This window comes from Dipteris shenzhenensis, chromosome 22 (genome assembly GCF_047967505.1).
Source record: "Dipteris shenzhenensis isolate YYH24624 ecotype China chromosome 22, Dip_SZ_1.0, whole genome shotgun sequence".
In the NCBI taxonomy this organism is placed as follows: Eukaryota; Viridiplantae; Streptophyta; class Polypodiopsida; order Gleicheniales; family Dipteridaceae; genus Dipteris; species Dipteris shenzhenensis.
The window spans coordinates 47,822,993-47,840,948 of NC_141617.1; the positions used below are offsets into that span (position 1 = coordinate 47,822,993).

General features: G+C 45.3%; 1 protein-coding gene across 2 annotated transcripts in view; it reads left to right on the forward strand.

Moving 5' to 3' along the window:
- Positions 1–1,207: 1,207 nt before the first annotated feature.
- Positions 1,208–17,956, forward strand: part of LOC147888207 (Nuclear transport factor 2 (NTF2) family protein) — a 64,205-nt gene continuing 47,456 nt past the window's right edge. For both annotated transcript variants that reach the window (XM_087393704.1, XM_087393703.1), the window contains exons 1-4: positions 1,208–1,344; positions 1,554–1,671; positions 5,412–5,495; positions 5,584–5,623. In XM_087393704.1, the coding sequence (XP_087249830.1) occupies positions 1,326–1,344; positions 1,554–1,671; positions 5,412–5,495; positions 5,584–5,623 (261 nt within the window). In that variant the 5' untranslated portion in view covers positions 1,208–1,325. The remainder of the gene's footprint in view (positions 1,345–1,553; positions 1,672–5,411; positions 5,496–5,583; positions 5,624–17,956) is intronic.

Consider the following 17,956-nt stretch of genomic DNA (forward strand, 5'->3'; position numbering starts at 1 on the left):
CGTTCACTCTCCGATCTGCTTCAGAAAGCTCTTCATTTGAAGCTAGGGAGAAAAACTTATGCTTGTTTTAGTGATTTCTCCTTCTGGAAGGGACTTCTCCAACAATCTAAAGCACTCTCTGCCCTTCTCAAGCGAACCGCCATCTACCAGCCGTATTGCCAAAACCATCTCTACAACGAGTGGGTGGCGTAGCTCCAGCCTGACCTCAACAAACCGGATGAGAAGACCAGCCACTTCACGACGGGTGGCTCCTCAGACGAACTGCCTACAAGCACCTTCAACATAGAGGTAACTTCCACTCCAATGAAAGGTGTCTCCCTCCAAAGCTTCAACAGGAGCTTCGACTTCTACAGCATGCAGATGGACCTTCATCAAATGGCCCTTCAACAGCCTCCACAGACCTTCGGCTGCAGCGCCTAGGTCTACTACATCCACGACCACTGCTCCTGTAACCTCCGCGCTTCGTGTAGCAACTGGCCTCCCATAGCAGCAAATATGACCCTCGCACAGCAAGGCCAACGGGCTCAACAACATAACGGTGGGGGGGCGGGTGCACGATTAAGCTAAGTCTTGGAAAGTCTACAAAGGAGCGATTGACCTAAGGCCTGGAAACTCTGCAAATTGCGCCACGTAACACTTGAAAAATTCCACAGGCTTGGAGATGCTTCCGTGAACCGCCTCTCACGAGCTGTATAAAAGGAGGAGGGGGGTGATGGAGTGTAGGCAGGGGGGGCTGTGAAGCCCTAGGGCCCAAGACAACGAGGAAGAAGGGGAGGAAGGGGGAGGGAGGAGGCGTTGAGCCGAAGGTTGGGGGAAGGGAGAGCGAATGGGGGTTGAGGAGGAGGTAGAGAGGGGGAGGAAGCTGGAGGGAGGAAAGGGAGGAGGAGGTAGAGACGGGAGGAGGAAGCTGGAGGGAGGAAAGGGAGGAGGAGGTAGAGACGGGAGGAGGAAGCTGCGGTAGGAGGAGCAAACAGGGAGGAAGGAGAGGAAAATTTATTCTGTGTTAGAATAAGTTAATTCGCTAGGCGAGGGAGAGAGAGACTAATTAATAGGTTTTAAGAGAGATGTGAGATGTGAGAGGTTCATCTGGCAAAGAAAAACAAGTCGTCGACGTGGACGTGCAACATGCAGAGACGTGGGACATTGAGAGTGCCATGTATGATGCCAAGTGGACGAAGCAAACACGTGATACGTGGATTGTCACCTTCTTCACGATTGCATTCAACACAATCGCTGCTATACACAAGGCTCAACCCTCGATTGCTTGATTCTGCATCACCTCGTCTCCTAGCTCCTCCCGGCCCTCCGCCTCTCGCCTCATATCTATGGCGGACGATCTTCCTCGTAATCTTCCTTCTCTCGCTTCGCCACAGGGCGTACCTGTTTAGTGATTTTTACATTCGTTCAGAAATGTCGTTTTTAGAATAGCAGGAGAGGCTTTTCAATTTCCCAAGGAAGCTCACCCTGTATATGAAGGCGCTTGGAATCATTTTCTTCAAAAAAGTTGAACACAAAAGAGAGAGTGACTCGTCTCAATATTCTCATGATTACAGGTCCTGCAAGCATGGAAGAACAGAGTGCAGCTACGCAGCCTGACGCATCTAATGGAATAAATGGGAACAAGGAATTTGGGCGCCTTTCGGAGAACATTGTTCCTCGTATTCTTAACTTGTAAGCACGGGGAGGGAGAGAGAGATTATGGTACGAGTGAATCACACACGAGATTCGCTTGTGAGGTTCACAAAATTACGATAAAGTGAGTATAATATTCCCCCCTCCTCCCCTCGCCTCGCCGTCTTTCCTGGTGCCGCTTCTCTCGCGCACCATTTGTCGGACAGCTTAAGGTTGGAGAGCCTTAGCTACTAGTTTCTAAAGGGAAGCCTGCTTATGTTTCTTGATTTCAGGCCCTGGTAAAAAAATTCATCTCTGTCGTAAACAGGGCTTCTAAGGAGAGAAATTAGGAGGAAGGATAATTGACACTCGAACTCTGAAAGCTGCAGCTGCTTGCTCTCAATGTCGTGGGGCTCAGCAGCTGTGGCTGCATATGCTGCTGGAGAACGTGAGGACCTGAAGTCACTTGGTAGTTTGCAAAAAGCGTCACTTTGAATTACTCTCCGGGAACCTCCTACCACATAAGTGTATTTTATAAACTGTCTTCTGGTCAAATGTGCTTTTGCAAGATTTCTACGAGTGATATGTGGAGCACAATTTGGAGAACACGTGATCCTGCAAAACTAGTTTTTGATTCCCGCCGTCAGTCTTGGTCCCCAAGGGTGGTTGAAGCGTCGTACTTGAAAGGGCATTGACTATTTCCCCCATCACGAAAATGCGTTTTCATGCAGAATCATTCCGGGATACTTTCTTTACCTAGCTGTAGTCGGCTCAACTGCCTAGATCTTTAATGGATTTGAAAGGTCACATCAAGCTCTACCTTTTGTATCTAATGACCTTTTTGTCTCTACGTGATGTGAAATAGTCCTGGCCTGACAAATTTTTGTCAAAGATCTACAAAGCTGGAGCAACAATTGAATATCATAATTGCATGCTTTCAAACAAAAGTCAGGTCCTCTCCACCGTTGTTTCACCAAACAGAAGAGGCAAGGCATGTAGAGGCTACACCAGTCCCTTGGAGGGGGGACTAAGGCAAGGTTGCTAGCTTCTGAATTATTTGGCCCATGTGAACGTGGTTTGTTGTCTAGTCTATAGTCTTAATAAGTTACTTTCACCTAAGGGATAAGGCACTGGAGTCTTATTGCAGATTTAAAGCATTATTATTGTTATTTTTTGGCAAGAAAAGGACTTCCTTCAGAAAACTCAAACCATCATGAAGTACATGAACAGCACCCTGGAAGGGTAAAATAAACTTCTAAATAGAGCAAACCAACATTGAGGTTGGAATTGCCTGACTCTGAGAAGAAAGGGGAGCCACTCCATTCCTAGAGAAATACAGCCCTCTTGGTAGAGGCTGCCCGGCTCTTCTCTTGATGCCCTGCATCAATCCATTCCCATTTCTCAGGATCTCACTCGAATACTTAATTTGGACCCTTCCAAAAATCCAAATTCTCTAGGAGCCCAAGGGAATGCGATCTTGGTTAGGGATAGGCTGAAAGGCAAAATGCATAAGTATATCCTTCGAGGATCTTGACAATCTGCCCCAAATTGAACATATAGACCAAGGCATCCCTATTTGAACAAGAAATTCCTATGACCTGACGTGGGATTCCTCATCTTGTGAAGACTCCTATCCAAGTAGCAGGTTAATGGTATTTGTCACCTAGGAGGACTCAATCCATTGGTATAGATGCATCCATCTGTTGAATCACCCCTGCACTTCCTCTAAGGTGTTTTACTAATTGGAATTGTTGATCATCTGAAGTCTCTTGAATTCTTTCCAAGAGCCCACCAAGGAAGTACACCTCTCTTCCATTTAGACCATTGCATGTAAGCAAAAAAACCTAAAGGTTTAATGCCCATAAGTATGTCGTCATTTCACATGACTGGCTGCCTATAAATCTCTTCTTGAGAGGTAGGGGGACTTCTCTAAGAGTTTTCTTGAAGCTCGTCCAAGCTTTCAAGATGGCAGCCATAAGAGGAGAAGAGGGGGCCCTGAGATGGGTTGAGGTAAATATCCACCCGGTACTATCCAAGCAATTTCCACTTGTGGAAGGAGAACAAGAGTATAAACATCAAATGAAAGTATCCTTCCAAGTTTCTTGCCCTGGCATAAGACATCTAACCACCATCTTGCATAGTAAGGCTCTGCTCTGCATGTTTGGGTCTATGATATTAAGACCTACTTTTCATATGGGAAGGATGAGGGTCTCCCAAGCCACCCTAGCTCTAGTGTCTGCCAAATCATTTAGACCACTCCAAAGAAAATTCCTTATCATCCTTTTGAGCTAAGTAATGCAGTCCTTGGAGTGGCACCAATAGGAGCATACAAATCAAGCCATGGCCAACAATACGTGGTTAACCACCACCAACCTGGAGGCGAGGTCAAGCTTAGCTGAACTCCAAAAAGGGAGTCTCCTCTAGATACTCTCCAATGCATGGACAAACTGTTGAGAGGGAGACATGCCCACACCGACCTAGTAGCCCAAATATCTAATAGAAACACCCCTCTGAATCCAAGTGAATCCAAAATTGGTCCCCCAATTCTGAGTGTCCTAGTCACTAATCAAAAAGCCATTGGATTTATTCCAATTTATATGTGCCCGTGCTTGTTGAAATAGGAAAAACGCAAGGCTGTCCTGATGGAGGTAAGATTAAGTGGAGTGGCATCCTAAAACAGCAATACCATCGACTAACTCATTGTTTGAAAGCTCCTCATGTTGTCTCAAGGGGAGTCTCAGCCCCACAACACATGCCTTATCTCAGCCCCCCCACATTTGCCTAAGCTCTCAAAAACAAGCTCATCGCTTCAAAAGGTGCAAGAGGGCATCCCTGTTGGACTGATCTCGAAATCTGAAACCTCTCCCCCTTTACTCACAAATTAAGTATTTTGACTATGTGCTTGTTTTGAGAATCCAAACCGTAGAAGGATACCCTCCAAAAAAACCCCAATGTACTCTGTCATAAGCTTTCTCAAAATCAAGGAGTAGAATGGCGCTTTGGCCACTGTCCATAGCCCACTAAGAAGCTTCCCAAAAGGAAAATATGTTGTTATTGACTTCTGCCATGCACAAAGTCCATTTGTGTATCATAGATAGGTCTGGAAGAGGGGGCTGCAAATGCAAACTGATAGCTTTGGCCAACATTTATAACAAGTTACCAAGAGAGCGATTGGCCTTCATTGGGAGAGATGGATGAGACCCTCTAGGAGTGAGTTAGGCATGACAACCCATCTATTTAATGGGCACTTGCCCTTACGCAAGGCATGAAGTATAGTCCTGAATTCCTGATTGGTAAAAGGTGCATCAAGCATAACTCTTATTTGTGGTTTCACCAATGTTGGAACTTTGTTGCCACACCCTCCTTCTGATTTCCTTCTGATTTTGACTTGTGGGGTCCTCCTTAAAGTAGGCGCCCACATTCTTGGTGCTTTTTGCTTTGAAGGACTTGCTTTTAGCACTTCTCTCGTAATTCTAGGGCATTTTTGCACTCCTCTTAGTCCTACGCATTACCAGAAACAAATACCAACACTTTAACCATTGCAGGTTAGTCTAATGCATGCATTCTAGTTCTTGGACTATTTCTTGTCCCTTGTGGGCGTCCCCACAATTCTCTTTTTACCAATGCAAGGCAAAAGTAAAAACCATAAAACTTATTCTTGGTTAACCAACTGCACCATTCTTTGACCGGAGTCAATCCTAATAAAGATTACTCTTTATTTTCTTATGAGAAGTCCCAAATGGTGATACCCATGTTGTTCTAGCCAAATGTTGATCAAAGTTACACAATCTTTGAAGCAGGTACAACTGCTGCTCAACTGCACAAGATTATGAAATTTATGCAGCAGATGGAACATTTGAAGATCCTTTGATGTCTGCCCATGGGTATGACATGTACTTTTACTTTTTGCATATCATAAGTATATGTCATCTTTATATTGTCTGATATATTCCATTCAATTGTTGTTTTCAGGGTGAAGCAAATCAAGTCTGCCTTCTATTCTCTTCCAAAAGTAAGCTCTCTAGAATCTTTGATGGCCCTAGATTGATGAATGCATTGCCCATGTTGGTAAGTAGAGAATTGGACAATAATTCACTCTCTTTTAACTTGTATTCTACCTGGATGTGTATCTTATTTCCATGGTTTCTAACATTCTTTGCTGGATAGTACACAAATATGTGCGTGCGCGAGTGCGTGCATGGTGTGTGTGTGTGTGTGTGAGATAGAGAGAGAGAGAGAGAGAGAAAGAGAGAGAGAGAGAGAGAGAGAGAGAGAAGTAGAAGTAGGATTTATTATCGTCCTCGGGGGGCCAAAAATGACCCATGGGACCTTATTCTTAGTACAAAAAATATATCCTCCGATGTGGAGGGGTCAAGAGTTTTCAAGTTCTTGACGGTACAAAAAAAGACGAGTGACAAAAGACCCCAACGCTGTCGGAGAGGCAGTGGAGAGAACTAATGAGAGCTGTGTGGTGTCTACCAGTATCTGTGGGTAATCATCCCTAATATGTGCATATCTGGGGCAATGTAGGGCTACATGTGCCTCTGTCGCGACTGTCTGTGAATCACAAAATCTACAAACTCTGGCATGTCGTGGAAAATTCAGCCAAGCTCCTTTCTCTATGGCCAAGGTATGTGATCGTGTGCAGAATCTGGCGTGCTGATGTATGGCTGAGCAGAGGCATCTGATTTCATGAATGATGACCAGCATAGAGGATTTATCTGATCTTGGTAGTATTTTAACTTGGTCTTCCTTTCTACTGTCAGCCATTGAGCCTATAGGGTGCACATATGCATCAAACAACATATTCTGGATCTTCCAGTTCCGGGTGTCAGTGTGCCTGCAATCATTTTCAAATTGATAGTATTTTTCCCAACCTGTGTCCAACCTTCTTTGTGCACATTGCCACCATCTGTGGTTGGCTGGTATGTCAATGTCTAAATATTTAAAGGTGTTGACATATTCAATGGGCTGCCCCGCAAAGCTAATAACAGGAAGGTGTTCAGGTTGAGTGGTGCATACTGCCATCATTTTGGTTTTGGTGACATTAATTTGCAGCCCACTTTCATCGCAAAAGACCTGAAGTGTCTGTAGTAGTTGATGCATGGAATCAGAGTCATAAGCAAAAAGAACCACATCATCTGCATATAGAAGCAACAGTATTGTCCATATCCGGAGTGTGGGTCCTTTTACCCTTTCTTCTGCTGTAAATTCATTTATGAGTTCTTCTAACTTGTCAATGCAGATTCCAAACAGTGTAGGTGAGAGAGGACAGCCTTGTTTTACCCCCATATTACTTTGAAATGCAGCTGACAATCCATGCTCTTGTTTTAGTCTGCATGATACTTTCTCGTAGATTCGGGAGATGCCTACTCTTAGTGCCAGGGGAACTTTGAGGTCTTGCATTCTTTTCCATAGGCCACCTCTCGAGACTGTATCAAATGCTTTCTTAAAATCTGCAGTCCTATGCTCTTTACAGAAGCTTGCTTGTCCAATGGCCCTCTTCTTGGCCTCTTCTGCCCAAGTGCTGATTTTTGCTTCAAGCACCGTGCCAAAAAATTTAGCTAGTGTGGAGCTAACCATTATAGTCCTGTAATTGGTGAATGAGTTTTTGTCTCCCCCTTTGAATAGTGGCTGAACTCAATTCTCTTCCCTGTGAAGAGGAAAGCCATGATGTAGAGCATTTGTCGGTATATGTGATAGCCAATGTCGTGTCCTATCTTTTGTCCATTAAGAGTTCAGCACACATGTGCATGTGGTCAAGGGCCTTTCCATTTGCCATCTTCTTCAGCCCTGCTTCAATGTCCTCAAGAGTGAAAGGGTTGGCTGAAGCATGTGACAGTTCTTCATTTCCCATGTCTGTTGCATTGGCATGGTTATAGAGTCTGATAACATACTCAAGCATTTCCTCATCTGATATATTTCCCATGATCTTTCTCTTCAGTCTCTTAACCTGTTTCCACCCCTTTTTGGGATTCTTGATGAAGGTGATCAAATCAGATTTTTCCCTTTCCAGAATGTAATTTCTTTTTTCTTGCCTTCGTCATCATACCATTTCTTACATGGTGTCCCTTTATGCATTTTTTTCCTGTCTTGAGGGATTGCTCCAAAAACGTGTGTTGCCGTATCAAGGACTGCCTCTTTGAGGGCTTCCCATGTGGGTGTGATTGCCAGTGCATTCAGCTTTGCATCCAGTGTGATGGCATATTCTTCCTGCTTGTCTTGGTCTATTCGGAAGCCTCTTGAATTGGCTGCAAATTTTTGCACTTCTATTTCAGTGTGGATACCAAGAGATTGCATCTTCTTTGTCCAGTTCATCATGTATGATAGGTTGAAATTGCAACTGTCCAACTCTAGCATTGAGGTCTCCCATGATTATTACCTTGCCTAGTTCTTTCAGTTCTGCAATGTCTAGGCATAGTGATTCAAATGCCTCACTTGAATCTATTCCATTCCGGGCATAGAAAGGGGATTCATGGTGAGGTATGTAGCATCCTGCAAGGAAGAGGGGGCATTCACCAAATTCCAGTTTCAACCACATAAACCTCTTGTATTTATCAGCTCTGTACATGCTGATTTTTCCTGCTAAGTGTTCTTGGATCATGCATGATACTCTTCCTTGGCCTCTCTTTCCGATTTGTTTGTGGTACACTGTGTGTACAACATCTCCTGGTATTTCTGGGATTCAACATATCTCGCTTTCCCATGTTTCTCCCAAAAAAACTATGTCTGCTCCCTCTATGAAAGCATTAATGCTGACTCCATTATTCCAAGGGAAACCTCTACAGTTCCAGAACAGTACTTGCAAAGGCGTGTATGTCCCATGGGTCTTGCTTCCCAATTTAGTGTTCTCCTGAGGAGGAGGTGTTTTGCCTTGTCTTGCCAACCGTTCTGCATATTGTTTTCTTCTTGCTTCTTGCTGTTTGGGGGTGCGGTCCTCTCTGACATAGAAGGGGGAACCTTTAAGGTATACCCTGCTACTGTCTAGGATAATGTCCCGCTTTCTTTCATCCGTCACCGTGCATACTATAGCTCTTTTCTTAGGTATCCCCTCTTGGACTCTTCCCACTCTGCGGGGCTCCGTATACTGCTACATCTGACATCGTGAAATGTTGCGCAAAGAATGCTGTCACCTCCTTGGCCAATTCAAGGGGGCCCTCTGTGTCTGGTTCTGGCATACCACGAATGACAAGATTCTGAGCTCTCTTGTGTTTTTCTTTTTGTTCTTGCATATCCCCGGTGGTAGGCTTGTGATCCTGCAAAGGAGATTGAGCCTGGGCTTGGACTTGGTCTTGGATAGGCTGCTCATTAGCGTTTCCAATGGGTGGAAATTTGGTGATATCTACCCAGTTTTTAGGTGCCGCAATGGCCTTTTCCTCTTTTGCTTGCATTAAATCCTAAACCTGTTTGCATCCTTTCTCCACTGTTTGCTTCAGGGTCGACACCTTGTTCTGGAGTTGTATAACTGTTGATCTCAGCTCAAAATTTAAGCTTGTAGCTCTATGAACATGTCCATAAGCTTGTCAATTCTTCTGCTGTTTTTTGTGCTGTAAGCTTTCGAGAAAGGGGTGACATCCTGTTTCTTATTCAACTTGAATAATGGGGTCTTGGGTGGAGTCCCCATTTCATCAAAGGACAGTCCACTTCCGACAGGTCTGTGTATTGGTTCCTGTCCAAAGTTTACGTGTCCAATCTGTGACTTGCAGGTGTATTCGAGCTGGTTCCTGTCAAAAAGAGAGAATTTATATTAACGTCTTCAGAAGCCCTCACGGGACTATGAAACAAAGTACACACCCAAAAAAAGTAGCTACTACATCTCTGAAACTCAGAGAGTCGAGGAGTGCTCATGGCATCTCAACTCGAGAGTCAAGGAGTGCTCATGGCATCTCAGCTCGAGATTATTTAGCACACATCTAAGTTCTAGTCTTATATCAAAAGTGGCCTACATCACATCAATTTAAGACTGAGGGTCTTTAGGTTTAGATTTGAAGTCTCTAATTAGAGCCATTCCATCACGATATACTACCCATTTTCCTGCTTTGAGTGCATCCTTCACTTTAGCAAGTTCAGCATTCCTTTGTTTGAGCTGAGTCGAAGTGAGCTCATCAGATATCCACACCTGTGTACCTTTCAGCTTGTTTGTCTCTCGGAGAATCCTGCCCTCTCATTGAATAAACTTGCACTTGTGTCCCCTTTTGGGAGATATAGATACAACCGATCTCATTTTCAGCTCACTCTATTTGTGGTATCCCCTTCTTGAGGCATATAAATTTCCCTTCTTCTGTGTGACCCTCCTCATCATCAAAACACCCAAGACAATCCTTTGGTAGTTCCCCAATGCACAATATTATCTTATTATGCACTATGGCCTCCTACTCTTTTACTTCTGCATAGAGATCTGTTTTATTAATTTTGCAGCAGTTGGCCACAATGGCCATTTCTTTCTTGGCTGTGCTGACCTAAGTGGTGATCATCTCTTCAACCGTGGAGACAAGTGTTGGTGCTGGTGGAGATGTGCTGCATTTTTCCATAATCTCTACAATAATTTTTTGCTTGCCTTCACTCTGCATCTCCTTCACCTTTCTTCCAAGAGATGCAACCATAATATTGAGCTCTCTCAATTCTTGCTTTAGAAAGTATACTTGCTCCTATGGATCAGATCCAATGCTGCGCTTGTAGTGCAATGCATAGGGACTGGGTGCCGATGAGGCTGCAACGTTAGAGTAGGAGGGCTTTCTAATTGGTGTAGAGGCAAAAATATTCATCTTTTGGAGTTCCATAGTGGCTTGTGCAGACTTTGATGTGTCCTTTTGTTAAAGCTAACCTCCAAGATGAGCCAAGGGCTCATCTCACCCTGGGGTGAATTCAAACAACTACTCCTCTGCTCTGGCAATTGACTCAAGATCTGTACGGTGGCTAATGGACGGAATGGGCTGTATGGCTAATGGAGAGGTACGACGGGAGCTGTACGACAAGATTGTATGGCTGTGTGGAGAGGTACAGCTAACGATTGAACGGACTTACGAAGAGAGGTATGGCTAACGGAGAGAGAGAGAGACACACACAGAGAGAGAGAGAGAGAGAGAGAGAGAGAGAGAGTCATATTAATGTCGGGAGGCCTCACGAGTCTATGGGACAAAGTGCAAAATGTCAAAATGATTTACAACATCTCAGCTAAGCATGTAGGAAGGTATTGCATAAAGTGCTTGTGTAATAAGTTTTAAAGGAGTAATTCTTAACTAGTATTTGCCTTGATGGGACATTTGGTATGACCATAAATCGAATTCCTTGTTGTTTGCAAAAAGGTTAAAATCAAAACCACCCACTAGCCCAACATTGTAAGTTTTCCCGATCCATTGCTCTCTCTCTCTCTCTCTCATATGGGGCTGAGGAAGACTCTATCAAGGGCCTACCTACTATTGGTAGAAGGAGAAAGACTCGTTTTTTGAGACCGTAGCTCATGGGCTGCAAGGCTTAACATTCTTTGCCAGTCCAATAAGCTGAAAGAGACAAAACTAAAGGATTAACATTATTTGCTAGTCCAATAAACTGAAAGGGACAAAACTAGGGTAGCCAAGGAGCTCACTCGAGCACAATTGGGTCAAAAGGCAAGTGAGTTGACCAAGGACCGAGCAGCTAGAAAGGCTCACAAATAGGCAGTATATCATGTGTGTGTGGCCCTCATCAAGGAGTTTAAATCAAGACCAAAAGACCCTCAATCTTAAACTGATGTATGGCCGTTTATTGTCTTACTTTCAGACTACGATGTAGGTACATTATGAAAACTCAGAGTCACTTTATGCACTCCTTGGGAGCTGCCTTGGCTCCTCCCTGAACATTGTATTAGCTAGTTTTTTGCTGTCCCTATAGACCTGGTGGTCTCTTGTGGACATTAATAAACTAACTCACTCTCTCTCTCTCTCTCTCTCTCCCCCCCCGTCGTACAGCTCTCCCATCATACAACTCTCGCCCGTATAGCTCCCTCGTCGCCCGTACAACTTTCTCGACCGTCATTTATACAAGCGTACAGCCGTCATACACTCTAGCCAATCGTCCGTTTAGCCATACAGCCCATTGTCCATACAACCCATTGTCTGTACCCGCTCAGCCCATCGTCCGTACAATCTCAGCCAACTCGTATTGGCCCATACCTCTGTACCTCCGTACCAGCCCGTACCGTCTTCTACCTAACCCCAGGCAAGACTGAGCCCTTGGCCTAGCTCTGGGGGTTAGATATAGTCAAAGGGCGAGACAGATTTGCATAGGTAATTTCTGATGGAGTTCCCCAAGACAAAGTTGATCACCTCAACTCTCGCTAGCAAGAAGCCATCCTATGCTGATATGGCTTCAACACCCTCCCCTATGCCTTAATGTACCACATATTTCAAAGCCAAGGAGACCCACATGAAAAGATTTATTTCTTACAGCAAGAACTTAGGGATGCAAAGCTTCGAATTGCTTCTCTGGAGAAGGCAATTTCAGAAATGAAGAGCAATGGCAAACAAGAGGTAGTCCAAGAAGTTTTACAGCAATATAGTATTGCAGCTCTTGCACCACAACTTGTGACTAAGGTACAAGAAATCATCACTACTCAGCTCAAATCTATAGGACAATAAACAATGCATAACAAGATTGATAAGTGTGATGTTTATGGAGAGGTACAAGAGCAGGGAGCCATAGCAAGAAACAAGAAGATCTTACGCTTTGGGGGATTACAAGACAATTGCATTAACTGTTTTGAGGAGGAAGGTGAATACATTGAGGAAGAGAAGTATACCCAACTCAAGAAGGCAATACCACAAATCGAATGGGATGAGAAGGACATAGGCCGTATCATTCAAAAAGGGAATCAAGTACAAGTCTAATTCAAAGAAAAGATTTCAAGAACCAAGATTCTCAAACAAACCAATAAGCTAAAGGGAACTAGAGTTTGAAGAGCTCACTTCCACTCAGCTCAAACAAAGAGCAAATGAACTTATTAAAGTGAAGGAAGCACGCAAAGAAGGCAAATAAGCAGTTTATCGAGATGGACCAGCAGTCATTCGAGACTTCAAACCTAGACCCAATGACTCGCAGTCTTAAACTAATGTTATTCAGACCTATTTCAGAGTAGTATTTGGTATGTAGTAGTTATGCTATAATAATTTCAAGCTGAGTCATGTGCACTGCTCGACTCTCTGGTCTATCCGCCACTTAGACAATAAATGTTAATTACTTGTCTCCAAATGTTGCAAGCAATGAAGCCTCTACTTATTTTCTTGATTGTCGAAATAAAGTATGGTATGGACTTTATCTATCGTTTCCTTCTCTGCAAACCTTAAAGAACAAAAATATCTATCCTTAATTTTCCATCTTCTTGTCAGTATCATGTGTTTTGGGTGTGCTAGGCACATCATGGACTTGCTAATTGTGAGATCCAACATTAATATTGATGTTGACTACACATACTTGCTAAATAGTGGAACTTTCTTGAATCTACTATGTGAACTTGCAAAGATTTTAGGCTTACAAGGCTTGTTAAATAGCATGGGTTGCTGCCCATATGAATCGTTGAACTTCGGATACTTGCTGACTAATTAATGTCAACTCCTATAGATCCATGCTTGAGAGTGTCTCTTTCACTAGTCCTTCAAAAACTGAAACATCTATTCATAGTGTCTCTTTCACTAGTCCTTCAAAAACTGAAACATCGATTCATCCTTGTCGAGGAAGAAGGATCACCTCACATATCTCTCTAATGATATACAACTAGCTTTTCAAGAGGCATGCATGGAACCAACTTGATCACTTTGGACTTGCCTGCTCGATCCTTTGATGGTGAGGGTACGATCCTCCTACTTAAACCCTTGGCTCTATGATCACGTGCTTTGTTGCTCCCAATTTGATATTTGCTTCACCAAGGCAAGAATTTCCTCTTCTCAATTATTGATCAAGGCACTCCTCTACTTAAACCCTTGGCTCTATCACGTGCCTTGTTTCTCCCAATTTGATACTTGCTTCATCAAGGCAAGAAATTCCTCTCCTCAATCATTGATCAAGGCACATCTAGACATCTTGAGCCACCACAAGTAGAACTTTTTGATGCATGAGAGTAACCCTGGGGTTGATGCATGTGGTCAATTGCATTATAGAATAGCTTGTTTCACGTTATTTTTTCTTTTGAAGAAAAGACTTCTATTAAGTATGAGCTTGTTTCACATTTTGCATTGTACATGTGGCCAAGTTTTGTTTTCAAGCCAAACAATGAGAATTAGATGAATAGACAACTTGCATCCTCCAATTTGAGTGTAGCACATTGTAACTTGCCTAACATGAAGCGGAGGAATTGTTTTATGGGAAATCAAGCCATATCAAAGCGGGTGTCTGTCAACCCATATCAAAGCGGGTGTCTGTCAATTCCCCCAAATTGAATCTTCAGCATTCGCCATGATCTTGGACTCAACTTGTTGCCGGGATTGAGACAAGTGCACCACGCAAGAGCTATTGTGGGAGACTTGAAAAGCTATAGCACCAACTAACCTCCCAATAGGTCCTATTTAATGATCGTTTGCATAACCCATTGGAACTCAATTTGTTGCCCGGCATGGCTTGAGCAGTAAATCCATTTAGTACATGCTAGTTGGTTTTTTTTAAATTTAAACCATGAGGCAAGGATCCAAGTCTAGCATAGATTGGCTAAACCGATTCAGCTTGCAAAAGTCTGAAAGGATATCGAGTACCGGGATCTATGTTCCTAGGATCCATTATTGCCATGTGTGTGTGGTTCAAGTTATTGGAGGCGAGTCAACTAGCAGATTTCACTCAGAGTGGTGTAGTCCACTCAGTTGTTGTGCTTTGAGCTGACTTCGGTTGTAGCTCCTTCAAGCTCAGCAGAGCATAGGTCTGGAGCATTGACTGATGCTTAAGAGGGGGGTAGTTCCTCCACCCCCTTGTCAAACAGGCTCACGGTATCTAGAAGTCGCTTGGTGACACTATATGTTTCACCCGAGGTATTGTTTGCTGACAATACATCTGCTACGGGACTTCTCTGATGAGTGTACTAGTCACTCCACACGGATGATGCATTGATATATGGATGGACACGCGCGCTCTCCTAGACCATATCATCATTGCCGGTGGTTTATGTTTATAGCAACAAACTTGATAGTTTCCTGTTTCAAGAGGAGGGTATGTCACGAGGACGTGAAAAGAGGACGTGAAAAGTGATGTAAAGTATCTTAATTCTTCAAAGGTGTGGAAGTATCTAGGTAATGACAATGTCTGCCTATGTTCTCCATTAAAGCATCTTCCACTAGGAGGGATGTTCTTTTCTTAGTTTTGTTATGTGCTTCTCTAATTGTAGTTCCTTGGCTCGACTTTGAATCCAACATTTCTTGTGGAGGAGATACTTCTTTTTCAACGAGGAGGTCACATGTGTCATTTGCCTTTACAATATTGGCTTCTTTCATTCTATAAACCTTCCTCACGATTGATTGAATGGGATAACGTCCATTGCCGTTTGTCGCAATGGATATTGTTCCGGAATTTCCTGTGGTCTGGGGGGGATGGCCTCAGAGATACCAGAGCCAGGGTAGCTTGGCAGACAGTCATTCTTCCGCAGGCTGAGGGTGGCTTGGGGGTCATTGATCCGGAGCTTCAAAGTCAGGCCCTGCTGGGCAAGTTAGTTATCCGCGGTTTGACCCCGGGGGGGCAAACGTGGAAGATGTTACTTCAGCAGGGGATCAGTTCTTGCGTCCCGCGCCGAGGTGGAGAGTGGCTACCGTCCCTCCGGTGGATCTTCACCTCTGCACCGCTTACTCACCCCCGCTCCCCGCTCATTCGCAGCCTTCTCACGGTTTGGAGGCGACTCCGTCTCAGTCTCCTCCAGTCCCCTCCTAGCAGTCAGGAGGAGATCGACCGCCAGCCGCTCATCTGGAACGATTAGGTCAGAGATACCTTGGGCCTTCAGCTGGGGGAGAGGTCACATATCTCGTGGGACGGTTGGATGCGGGGGCCAGCCCGATCCCTTCGAGTTTGGAGGGACACTTACAGACATTTGGAGACCGCTGCTCTAGCAGCCGCAGCCGGAGGTGTCCGTGGAGCTCAGGCGAGACGCACAGAGATAGATGGAGCGATTCCTGCCGGTTGGTTGGTTCCACTCGAGACTCAGATCTCATGCCTGGTGATGCCCGTTGGCTTGGACAGTTCACCCCCCGTGGCATCCCACTGGTGGTTGCAGGCCGGCTGGACGACACCTCTGTATCCTTCTTCGCGGTTTTGGGGGATGGCCGACTCAGGAGAGAGGGTGTGCTCATCGACCCCCTTCTCTCGTGGCAGAGGGTTCGTGTCGTAGGCCTCGTGGGGAAGGTTTGGCGGATCGATCCTAGTATAGAGCAGGATCAGCTGCAGTTATGGCGTCTCTGGCTTTGGGAGGGGCGGGCGCTGTCAAAGCTTGATTAGGACCCAGGTGAGTGGAGATGGCCAGAGGTTGTGGCAGGCCAAGGGCCGACCCCTTTCTTCGCTTACAGCACAAAACTGGGCAGGAGAGTTCTCGGGAGGATGCAGAGTCGACCGCCCACCCAGCGGCCCAGTTGGTATTCTCAGGGTATTTCCAGGCTATTTTTGCAGGCCTTCTGGAAGGCCTCGTGGGAGAGCTGGCGGCCGCGGAAGATCTCCTACTTCCTTTGGCTACTCGCCCACAAGGGTCTTCCAGTGGGGAGTTGGTTGCGACAGATTGGTCAGGATGGACTATGTCAGATTTGTCATGAGGACGAGGAGTCACCAAAGCACTGCCTGTGGAGCTGCACTCGCGCCCAGGATGTGTGGAGGTGGGCCTTCGGGATCCTTACTCGCGCTGTTCCGGAGTTAGGTTTGATCACCTGGGGCGCGTTCTGCTGGTGCAGCACCACACCTGGCTATCATCAGTTGTTCGAGGCAGGTCCGCAGGACCCTATGTTCCTTATCACACAGGGGACTTGGGGGCCGCTTGAGGGCATCCCGCAGCACTTGGCAGAGGTGGACACAGGATCTCAGGTGAGGCAGCCAGTCTGGGAGATTATTAGCAGCATCGTCGATTGGCACATTTGGACTTCGCGCTGCGCGCAGATCCTCGGTGGTACCTCTCTTTCGACTGCCCAGGTCATGGCCGACTTCTGGAGCGAGATTATCCACACGCTCAGAGGCCAGTGGGCCATGTCCAAGGGGATTCCTGTGCTGGCCGGGAGAAGCGGAGACGCTTCCTCCGAGATTGGGATACGCAGGGCCTCTTCTTCGAGCATACTTCTCAGGGCCTCCAATGGCGCTACTCACCGCCTCTCTGGCTGTTTTGCACTGATGTCGCTGAAGGCAGCCGAAGCACAATCCTTCTTTTCTAGCTTTTTCTTTTTGCTCAGGGGTCAACGAGGACTTTGACCAAACCTAGGCTGCCATTGGAGTTACTTTTCTTTTCACCCCAACGGTGGTACTTGTCTTTGCTGGTCCCTCAACCAGCTTCACCTGCTTGGTTTGGCCACTTGGCTGCGAGACACTTGTCTTAAAAGTCCATTTCCTCTGAAATCTCCCTTTTCTCGAGTACTCATGCTGAGTCCCTGCCTGCACAAACCCACTAGGTCTGCCTCTGGCATCCTCATAGTTCAGGGCTACTGCAATAGACTCATCTAATGTAGTCACATATTTAGCCCGAACTTCCATATAGTCTTTCAACTGAACCGACATAGGGAGAGGGTCTGTTATTTTCATAACACATTCCCTGAACTTGTCAGTGTACTCTGCCACCGACAAATTCCTCTGGCGAAGGTTTCTGTAAGCATCCCAAGCTTGGGACTCTTCGTCAGGTGGAAGAAAGTGTTTCTTAAATTCAGCCTTAAACCCTTCCCAGGTGGTAGGGACAACTTGATCTTTTTTTGTTTGATCCACCACCTATCCGCTGCCTCAATAAACAAGTGAGTAGTCTCGCAGATTTTCTTTAGATCAGATCTGATTTCACAAATGGCGAAGGCTTCTTCCCACTTCTGCAACCAAACCTCGATCACATCAGAGTCATCCGACCAGCGTACTTTTCCGGTCTATAATTAGCAATATTAGGTACCTTGACCTTCGCATGTTCCGACGAGTGTATACTGGGCTCTGGCTCTGCTGGAGCTTTGCCCTTTTCATTTCTAGATGGTCTAGCCGACAAGGCTTGCACCATCTCTCTAATTTCATTTTGATGAGCATTCACTTGAAGCTGCTGGTTCATGATCTGTTGTAAGGCATCTTCTAATACAGAAATCCTACCCACCAGAGTAGGTGTTGTGTGATGGGACACTTCTTGCATAGATCGCGCTCTAGATTCACCGGGATTTACCTTGGAATCTTGTTCCTCTGT